General features: G+C 58.7%; 2 protein-coding genes across 2 annotated transcripts in view; one reads left to right on the plus strand and one right to left on the minus strand.

The window, feature by feature from the left end:
- FAM57A (family with sequence similarity 57 member A) overlaps positions 1–4,961 on the plus strand; it is a 9,428-nt gene extending 4,467 nt beyond the window's left edge. Inside the window, exons 2-5 of the mRNA XM_026861819.1 lie at positions 233–316; positions 2,374–2,587; positions 2,761–2,856; positions 3,343–4,961. Coding sequence (XP_026717620.1) covers positions 233–316; positions 2,374–2,587; positions 2,761–2,856; positions 3,343–3,612 — 664 coding nt within the window. The 3' untranslated portion in view covers positions 3,613–4,961. The remainder of the gene's footprint in view (positions 1–232; positions 317–2,373; positions 2,588–2,760; positions 2,857–3,342) is intronic.
- A 2,096-nt stretch (positions 4,962–7,057) lies between these two features.
- Positions 7,058–10,374, minus strand: GEMIN4 (gem nuclear organelle associated protein 4; the record flags this gene model as incomplete). The annotated part of the gene is made up of 1 exon (XM_026861461.1): positions 7,058–10,374. A coding segment is annotated over one exon (3,207 nt), but the record flags the coding sequence as incomplete, so codon positions are not given.
- Positions 10,375–10,477: the final 103 nt, after the last annotated feature.

Here is a 10,477-nt window from a genome sequence, read left to right on the forward strand (position 1 = left end):
CCGTGTCCCCGGGGGGGCAGCCCCGTGGCACAGCCGCCCCGGCCTCGTCCCACGCCCGGGCGGGGGGCAGACCCCCCCCTCGCCCCGACGAGGCTCTCAGGGTGCCACGGAAAGGGCGTCCTGAGCCCCAGCAGCGCTCCCGCTGCATCCGCGCCGTGGCCGCCGGCCCCGCTCCGCGGCCCTTCTGGGGTGACGTTGGGGTTGACCCATTTCCACTCTCTCTCGGTTTCAGGTTGGTGTCGACAGTCCAAGCCACGATGGCGACGGTATCGGGGATCACGGTTGTCCTTAACTGCAAGGATGTGGTGCACGACAGGTAATTGTCCGGCGGCCTCGCTGTCCCCCCAGGAGCCCACAGGGGCTGCGCCCCGCCGGCTCGTGGCCGGAGGGTTTTATGCCAAAGGCTTGCATGTACAAAGGAGAGAGGAAAAACAGCTTCATGTTCCTTTTTCCTCCGCTTTGGGTTAAGGGTTGGGCAATGCGCTGGCCACACGCGCCCCCCGAAAGGCGCTGGCTTGCTCAGACCTGGGGCTGCTCTGCCAGCAGGGAGAGTCTCCTCCTGAGAATGGGCTGTAACATGGGCCCACAGCTGAGCGAAAAAACAAAGACATCATCACTCCTAACGGGGTAGGGAGTGTCCTTGCTGGAAGCTGAAATTGTTGACAAGTCAAGCCGACCTAGTGAGAACTGATATTAGAGGTGTATTGCCGCCTTCGTGCCAAATGGATTCTGAAGGAGTCCAGAAACAAGAAAATCAGGATGGAGTTCGCTCTGAAGGAAAATCACATCGCCTTGTCCTCGATGCTCCGAGATAAACTGCCCCAGAAGTGGCTTTTGGCAGGAGTGATAGCACAATCTGTGTCAGAAGTCTCAAAAACAGAGCTATTATCCAGAATAGCAGAGAAAAATTGTGGGAGGGAAGAATATAATTATGCTGAGCTGGAATTTGACCATCGCACACCACATTTTAGGGTAAATTTTAGGGAGGGCTGCCCTCTCAGCCATTGCAGACTTGCCTTCAACACAGTCATGTGAAATGTCCTGTCTTGCTCTAGATAGTGAGATCTGAGTTCTTCAGTCCCATTCAACCCAGACAGTCTAAGTTACCCCTTTTGCTCTTAAATAAAATATCTGCTCTATGGATAGGGTAGATGCTAGATCCCAGCCCCCTGTGGATGGAAGGTGCTGCCAGCAGCCCTCCTTCTCCCCGGAGCTGTGTGTTCTCCCGGCCAGCAGCTCCATGCAAACACTTTATGGCCAGAGACCTAGATTTTCTTTGAATCTGGAGGAAATACAGCCCAGTGCTCAGCAGGGAAGGCCTTGGAGAATGACAGCAAGACCGAAAGCCAGGAAGCATCACAAAGGTTGCAGTAAAATTTGCCAATTTATTTACACAGGCAGACAGTCATTCTATTGCTGGCACTATAATTGCCCTCCAAAGCCCTGGGCAAGTTTTGCAAACACAATAGCTGGCCACTTCCCCTCCCTGCTTTACATCACTTACATCTTCCTACCAAAATAGGAACACGGACAACAACGTTTTTCTAGAGATGGCAGGACAGCATGAGTGGATTTATTTAGGCCCCAAGCTACCTTTCTTTAAGCCGCAGCAGAGGGTGGTGGTTTTTTCTTTGTGGTTTGGTGGTTTTTTTATCAGTGTGATTTCACTCAGGACTTTTTAAGGAGCCTGGTGTCCCTGCAGAGCAAGGCTTGCAGCTGCCTGGATTGTGCAACTGGAATTATGACCTGCTTTGGGAACAGGCAGCTGCCTGCAATTATTTCCCAACAGAAAAATGTCTTGCGGGGGTTTATTGCCTATATTAAATATTTTGCACTGCACTCTCCAAAGTCCAGACCTGGCATCTTTAAATAACTCCCAGGTCTCCAGGTGCCTTCTGAGCACTCCCTGGATTAGGCAGCCAGAAAAGACAGAGTTTTGGAGCTTTTCTCCTACCAAGCATCAGCTCTGGGTGTCCCAGGGCTTAGGGGAGAAGATTACCTGTTGCAAAGGTGTGGGATTGGTGCTGAATTCTGAGCAGTGCTGTGCCCCCAGCCCGCACGGCACACACCTGGCTGCGGGGCTAATCAAGATCCTCCCGTCAGCGCCGTGTTTGCGCTCGGCTGGGCTGAGCCCGGTGCCCGGCACAGCCAAGCACGAAGCGGCAGCAGCGCCGAGGAGGCGTCCTCTGCCCGTACCAGGTGCCTTTTCTCTGGCGAGCCAAACCAAGTTAAATGTGAACGCCCCTCAGCTTACCATCAGCTTCAAAATCCACTCCTTCCGTTTCTGACCTAGAGACTCTCTTCTGGCTTCTAGAACACCGTGAGGTGCTCAGAGCCGTTGTGATGCCTCTGCGTGTGCTGCCTCCCCCTCAGGCACTGGCTGGCTGTAGAGTACATCTGGGTCCTCGTTCCCTACATGACCTACGACATTTACGTCATGTACCTCTGCCACTGGCACAAGAGTCTGGAGAGGGGAGTCGCAGAGACGAAGCATTCGCTGGCCAGCGTGCGGAGCTTCCTCCTGCAGGAGCGGCTGATGGTGACCCACCACCTCTTCATCCTCGTTGTGCTCACCCCCGTCACCCAGGTAAGGGCTGGGCACAACTGCTGTGAAACCTGGCCCGTAAGGAGCCCCACGTAGCTACAAGGGCTTGTGTCTGGCAAAGCATCTCTGCTGGCCAGGAGCCCGCGACGCCCTGTGGATGCTCAGGGGTGGCTCCCAGCCACCTCTCGAGGGCTCACCGCTGGCTTTCTTTGCAGCACTTCAGGGGAGAGCTGGGGGACTTCTTTGTGGGCTGCATCTTCATAGCAGAGCTGAGCACCCCTTTTGTATCGCTGGGCAAAATCCTCGTGCAGGTAGGTGAGGGGGTCACAGGGCTCAGCTCTGGGGACCCCACAGCAGTTCATACCCTTTCTCTGCCGCAGGCTGCCCTTCTCCATCAACCCCTGTTCAGGGGGTCTCAAAGTGGGGCAGCCCCACAGCTGCTCCGAGCTCCCCACCAGTGCTGCCTTCCTCCCTGCCTCCTGTTAGCTTCCCATCCCTTTCCCCCAGTAAGCAGCATGCCCAGTGGCATCCCCGAACCGTGCTGTGTCCTGGTGCTGCCCCCTCCTGTCTGTACCTCCCCCTGCACCACGCTCCCTCCTGCCCCAGCCCTCTGCCCCCAACGCCTCCCTTCTCCCTACCCTCCTCCATCGCTTCCCACCCCGCTTTCCTGCTCCCTCCAGAATTCCCCCCCTCATCCCTACCTCCTGGGTGCTCATCCCCATGCTCCCAGCACAGTCAGTGCCCAGGGGAGCAATAAGGGTGCTGCTCACCCCCTGTTCACCTTCTTCCTTCCTCAGCTCAAAATGCAGGACACCCTCCTGCACAAGGTGAACGGGATCCTCATCCTGGTGACCTTCTTCCTCTGCCGGATTCTCCTCTTCCCCTTCATGTACGCGGCCTACGCCAGGCAGGTGGGAATCCCCATTTACATGGTGCCTTTCCGCATCCCCCTGCACTGCAACATCGCCAACGCCTCCCTCATCGCCCCACAGCTCTACTGGTTCAGGCTCATCTGCCGCAAAGCTGCCCGACTCTACGGCGGCTCGCCTGCCGACAAGAGCAGATAACGCCTGGCGGCAGCAGCCCAGCACGGGGGCTGGAAAAGGGTCAGTCCCCCTGCCCCCCCGGCTCCTCCGCCCTCACTGCCAGTGCGGAAGCAGAGCGGCAGCAGCGATGCCACCGGGCTGGGTTAGCTGGAAGCAGCCTCACCGTTCCCATCGCCGTGCCCAGCAGTGCCAGCCTTGGGCTAGGAGGGCTTCCTCCCCACGCCGCTCCCGTGCCGTGTGTCCTCCCACCCCTGGGAGCCGGGGCAGGAGCCAGCGAGGAAGAGATCTGCCCGTAAGCACAACATTCCTTCTGGGATCCAGCGCTGCGGCACCCAACTAACGGTTACACGAGAGGGGTTTGTTACAAACGGCCCCCCCGCCCCGCGTCTTTCAGGGCTGACACCAGACACCGGCACCCAGCTTGGCGAGGCAGACGGAACCTGCAGCCCTGAGGCGGCAGCCGAGGCGATGCTGGAGCGTGCGCAGCCCCCCGCAGCAGCGCTGGGGATGGGGGCGCCGTGTGCCAGGCCTGCTGCAGCCCCAACGCGCCCCTCCGGCTCTGGTTTACTGCTGAGAGCAGAGGCAGGCCCTGGGGCTGTGGCACAGCTCTGCACAGCCTGTTCCCGACCTTTACCGGCTCCACCTCTACACTACATCTGCGTTCTGCGTTCAGCCTCTTAACCCGCGCTGCTGCTGGGCTCAGACTCATTTAAGACTCCACTTAACCCAAAGGTGCTTTTCACTACAACTGCCTGGTGTCTGTGGGTGACAGTCCCTGGGGAGGGTGGCTCTGGTGTCCCCAGCAAGCTGGATGGGCAAGAAACTTGTGCCAGGATAGAGGAACGGTGACGCTGTCTGGGCAGAGCACCCGTGGCTGAAGGGCAGGATGGGGACTGGAGAGTGCTGAGTCCCTGTCTCTGGGCACCACGCAGAGCCCTTTGTTAGCAGGGGATGCAACTTTCAAACCCCCTCCCCTAACTGCAGCTGCTTTTATCCACACCACATCCCCACAGTGGGGATTGGAAAGCTCAGGTGGCACACTCTGCCCTGCTCCCACTCCGGCCAACACCAGCAGCCCTGGCAGCACCCTGGGTACCGGTACAGCCCCAGCTCCGGTCGTACGGTCCGTCCCTCCTGCCCCAGCCCAGTGCCCTGCCAGGCGAGGTCTGCCAAGGAGGGAACTGGGTCAGTGCAGGAGGAACCACAACCCCAGAGCAGGGCACTGAGCTGTGTCCTTCACCAGTTCAAGCCCCTTTCCACCTTCAGTCACAGCAAAATGGGTCCAGGTGTCGCGGCCCTCCCTGCACCGTGGGGTTCGTGAGCCTTGTGGGTGTGCACCGGTCAGAGGGCAGCCAGTAGGAGCCAGGGCAGCCCCTTCCTCCTTGCAGCCCCCTGCTCCACGGCAGGTACCACACCAGCACAGCCCCAGCAGCGCCCCCTCCCAGCCCCGTGCCTGGAGACCTGAAGCCACTCTGTGCCTTTCATTCTGTTTAAAAACAACAGCTGAGCTCTGGGAGACCTGGTTCTTTTGGGTGTCAGATCTTGGGCCGAACAGGGTCAAATGGGACCCCCCTGCTGCTGAGGTCTTCTCTGCCCCAGGGCCAGGCGTGGTGCTCTGCCCTGCCAGGATGTGACGACCTTCCAGGCAGAGATGTTTTGCCTGGGCATCAATCCCTGAGAGGTTGGTACCCACCGATGCAGCCAGCACAAGGGACCCTGCCGTAACACCCCGGCTCCCGGCACTTCAGCTAAGGAAGAAGAGGCCAGAATCCTCCAAGGCCACCCCAACACCCAAGAGGGGCCGGCTGTGAGGGCAGCGGGAGGGCCAGGCAGACCTGGGGAGAGAGACTCCAGGCCGCAGCCACGCTGGGCCTTGGCAACAGCCCTGAAGAGGACGCGGTGACACTGTTCTCACCAAGATGGGCCTCGGACAAGGAGCAGCTGGCCCTGAGACAGACTGAGCCCTGATGGCAACCAGGTGGATGAAGGCTGCTCAAAACTGCCCAAAAGCATCTGTGCTTTCAATTTCTTCTTGTCTTTAAGAAAATAAAACTGACATGAGTGACAGGCCTGCTCTGGTCCCATTGCCTTCCTTTGCCATCCCCATTGCCGATGGGCTCGAGGGGCTGTGAGGGTTTTCCCCAAGAGATGAGGCAATTCCCAGGGACCTGGAGCTCCCCGGCCCGAGCTGGGTTACCCCCATGGGTGCCCATCTCCCAGGTGCAGCTGGGGCTGAAGGAAACTGCTAAACCTCCCAGCACCTCTCCTCCTGCAGCCAACCCCTGATCCACGCCAGCAGGTTGGGCCAGAGAGGGGCTGATGAAGGGGCCTTCTACGGCTTCCTCTTCCCTGACACCCAGTAGAAGCTGCAGTGGGTGGCACAGAAGGTGAGGCTGGGGGACATGAGTCCCCATCATGGTCCCCATGCCCAGTGTCTGGCACTGCCCAGGCCAGCAACTCCCCAGGGATGCTCTGACAGCTGCTGGAAGCAACCACCAGATCCTCCTTGATCCAAAAAAGCCCATTTCTGTGGGAACTGAAGATCTGGAGCCCAGGTGGTTTTATCACCAGATCCCACATGGCCCACCGACATGTGTGGGTCTGGAACCAGGGATCCCCGGGGCTGTGGGGCACCAACACCCTCTGCCTTCAAGCTGTCCCCAGAGGTGCCACATCTGCTGGCTGCGGGTCACCTCAGTCACCTGCTGGGGCCGGAGTTCCCCCCAAATCTTCCACTTCCCCTGCAGCAGCGAGTGGGGCTGTCTCCCAGTTCTTCGGGAGTTCATGGGCCTCTTCCAAGATGAGGCCAGTTATTGCAGAAACACAACTGTTACACTAACAATCACGACCAGCTGATGTTACAAACCACTCACAACCTGATACAGGTGTTTGTATCTTGCTGTTTTCATTGCAAATAATGTGCCTTATGTAAAGACAAAAAAAAAAGTGGCCAACAAGGCATCTCAGTTTGCACTAACACTGCCCTACTTACTATCAGGAGACCAATCAAGATTTCTTTTCTGAGTTACACCACTGGCTGTCTGTCCCACGTGCTGCTCATTTCTGGACTTGGGGTGTTAATACATGGGGTTACCACTGCACCCCCACCTCTGGGCAGAAGCAACACACACATATTCCCAAAGGTTCCTGCCTGTCCTGAACTCACCCACCTCACTTCCTGGCCTCCAGCAGCACGTGGCGAACCCAGCTACCCACCTGGGACTAGGGGAGGGCTGGCAGCATTGGGAGCCAGAGGGAACCGATTTCCCTGATGCTGGAGGCTGATGGGCTCTCTGTATAAATCCAGACTGGCAAGGCTGGAGCCAGGGGACCCGCAGCTCAGCTCGGGAACAGTTGTGTCTGCAGCTACTCCTGCTGGGAAATTAGAGAGTGGTTGTTCCTACCCATCTTTACCCAGCCCCTTCACTGCTTAGACAGGTTGAAAGAAAACACAGCAGGAAGAAAATCAGTTCAAAAGAGAAAAATCAACAGGGTTTGTTACAGATCTTACAGCTTTCCATGTCAGGGGTCCCCTAAAACAGGGTCAGTGCTCTCCTCTGTCATCTCTCCAGCTTCTCAGGCCGAGCAGGCTCCCAGCTTGCTGAGCTTCTGCAGGAGGGTGCCCCGCAGCGCCTCGTCCCCAACGTTGTCCGTGATGGACTCCAGGAAGTGCCTCTCGTTGGCTCTCCGCAGCGCGTTGCTGGGGGCCGTATCGGCGCTGCTGAACGTCTCGTACTGAGAGAGGATCTCCAACGCCACCACCACCAGTGGCTCGCAGCAGCCCTTGTCCGGCAGCATGGCAGCGACGTGCAGCAGGTGACAGAACATCTGGATGCAGACAAAGGACACCTCCTGCGTGGGGGTCCTGTCCTCGGCGGGGGGCCCGGGGGGCCCTGCCGCGCTCTTGACGCAGCCCAGCAGGGCGGTGAGGCTGCCGCAGTACAGCTGGACCACGTGGAGCCAAGCCTCTGCCGGCAGCCAGGTGGAACAGCTGGAGCTGCAGAGCAGCTGGAAGCCCCGCAGGAAGAGGACGGAGAACTGGAGGGAGCAGGCGAACGGCCTGAGGTTGAGCAGGGGCATGTACTGCACGTACTCCAGCGTGTACGGCACGTGCAAGACTTGTCTCTGCAGCAGGTTTTCGACGACGGGCATGAGCCTCTTCCATTCGCTGTGGCTGCACCAAGGGAGGACCTGAACGAGGGCCACCAGGAACCCTTTGCTGAAAAGATTCACTTCTTCAGGGTTGTCCGCGTTGACCATGAGGAGTGTCAGCATCGTCTCCCTGAGCGCTGTGGACACGCAGCAGCACTCCATCCACGCCAGGAGCCCGCTGCCCGGTCCGTAAGCCGGCACAGCCCGGGACGTCCACTCATCCTCAGGAAGCGTGCAGATCTCAAACAGTGTCGCTGGGACCTCGTTCTTGAAGTGGTCTCCGTAAAGTTTCTTCAGCCGAAGACCGACGGTCCAGTCCAGCAAGGCCACCCTCCTGTGAAGCCAAGCCAGTGACTGGACCCACAGCTCAGGGGAGGAGGCAGTTTCTGGTCTCACCACCTCACAGAGCTGGCAGAGGATGTTCAGGATCAAGTCTTTGGTCTCCAGGGAAGGAAAGAGCTGGTCCCTGGGCTGATGCCAGTACTTTGAGTAACCATCTAGAAGCTTGCAGAGGCTGAGGAGAAGCGGGAACGGGTGACAAGACTTGATCCAGTGCTCTTCCAAACAGGACTGTACCCCCAAAACCTTACTGAGGATCTGCAGGCTCAGCTCAATTTGAGCAGAGTCAGATTTCAAATAGGGAAGAACAAACACTTTGGTCACCTCTGCAGGGGACACAAGTGGAGTGGCTGAGCTTGGCTGCATGAGAAAGGACAGGAACTCGAGGAACTGCTCCTCTTCCCTCGCAGTGGAGAGCCTCCCCCACACCGCCTCCTCCAGACACCTCCCCACCAGGCTGCGTGGACTGCCTGGATCGTTGCGGGTCTCCAGGAAGCTCAGTGCTGGGAAGGAGCAGAGGATTTGCGCCAGGAACGGGTGTGCTCCATGGTTGACTACAGCAAGGTTACAAACCTGCTTCACTGTGGCCTCGGGGTACAGCAGCGTGAGCCTGGCCACAGCCGCCACAGCCCTGGTCAGGCCTTCATCAGACACACTCTTCGTGATCTGGTTGAAAGTCACGTTCAGATCCTCCTGGAAGCCCTCCGTGACACTCTGCAAGTTCAGGGACAGACCTGCTCCGCCCCAGGATGCCAGGACACTTGAGATCACTTTGTTTTTGTCGGCTAGAGACAGCTCAGTGTAACACTCCACAATGGCTTGGGTCACTTGCATCTCCAGCTCTCGGCCCTCCTTGTCTTGGTGGGACACAGCAAAGTCCACCAGCGTCTCCAGCAATTTCAAAACTAGTTCTGGTTTCTGGAAGAGAGCTTTATTTTTCATGAGGCAGTTAACCCAGTCCTTTGAAAAGGCCCAGGTCTTCTCAGAAGCAAAAATGAAGCACATCTCCATGTGCCGGTCCAGCTTTTGCTCAATGATTGTCATGGCAACTGAAGACACCAGGCTGGCGTCTGAATCCTTGCTCTTCAGGCTAGCACTGGTCTCTGTGAGAAAGTCCTTGGTGATCTGTGTCAGCTCTAATACTACACGTGTCTCATTCTTACCCAGGTCTCTAGTCTCTGAGAAGCAAACCAGGTTCTTCCCAAAGGTGGTAAGCGTGTCCAGGAGCCGGTAGCTCTCGTAGCAGAGCAGCTCAGAACTGTTCAGGGTGCCCCGCAGCTCTTCTCCCCAGGCACACAACAAGCTGTGGAGGAAGCCCAAGCCAACAAAGAGCTCCTCACGAGAGAGCTTGGCTGTGGACATGAAGCTCAGGCTTCTCTCTGCTTCCTTCACCTTCTCGCTCAGCCCCATGTGGTGGAACTGGCATTCAGTGTTGCTGGTCCAGAGGCCAACCACAGAGCTGACCTTGTCCAGGTACTCTGCAGCCGGGAGGGCACTGCTCTCCGGCTCTAGCTCAGTGAACATGGACAGCAGCTCCACCATGTTGGCCAAGCCATAGCACCTCAGGGCAGGCAGGGTGATGCTCCCGTAGGTTTGCTTTAACCCCTCCATCAGGACTGTGAGCAGGCTGGTGACAGTGGGGGGGTCATTCAGAGAGCCAGGGTCACCCTTGAACCTCTTTGGGGGCTGGAGACCATCATCCAGACAGGATTCACGCTCGTGCTGATGTATAAGAGCGCTGAACGCAGAGACTATTGCGTCTTCCTGGCTCTCCTTGTGTTTCATCACCTCCCACCACACGTCCAGGAACAACCTGATGTCCGACAGGGACGTCTCGCTGGCGACGTACTCCACTAAGTGCTCCAGCTGGCTCCGGCCCACATCCCGCGGCAGCGCCAGCAGCAGCTGCACGAAGAGCTGGGGCACATCGAGGGCCTTCACCAGCTCAAAGAGGATGGTGTGGTTAACGTCGGGGATCATCCTGCCCATGGAGAAGAAGCCGTCCTCCTTCCACCCCTCATCCAGCGAGGTGGCCGGCGGGCCTGGGATCAGGACTTTAGCCCAGACGATGGCCACCGCCTCTTTCTTCCAGAGGCCGTGCTGCAGCGGCGAAGGGCAGCGGGCCCCGATCTCCCGCAGCGCATCAGTGATGGGGGGTCCCACGCGTGGCCAGTCGGCTTTGCTCAGCTCCCGCAGCGGGCGCGGCTGGGTCAGCCGGGCGGCCAGCAGGAACCCGCCGTGCAGGATGGCCGTCTCCTCGCACACACCCCACGGCCCTGCGCGGAGACACTGTTACCGCGGCTCGCCCCGGCCCCGCTCCCGTGCCCACCGGGCTCCGTTCCCCCCGCTCCCGCAGCCACGGGGCTCCCCGTCCCGGCCCCGCTCCCGCACCCCC

This window comes from Athene cunicularia, assembly GCF_003259725.1.
Source record: "Athene cunicularia isolate RWA chromosome 19 unlocalized genomic scaffold, athCun1 chr19_part1, whole genome shotgun sequence".
Lineage (NCBI taxonomy): Eukaryota > Metazoa > Chordata > Aves > Strigiformes > Strigidae > Athene > Athene cunicularia.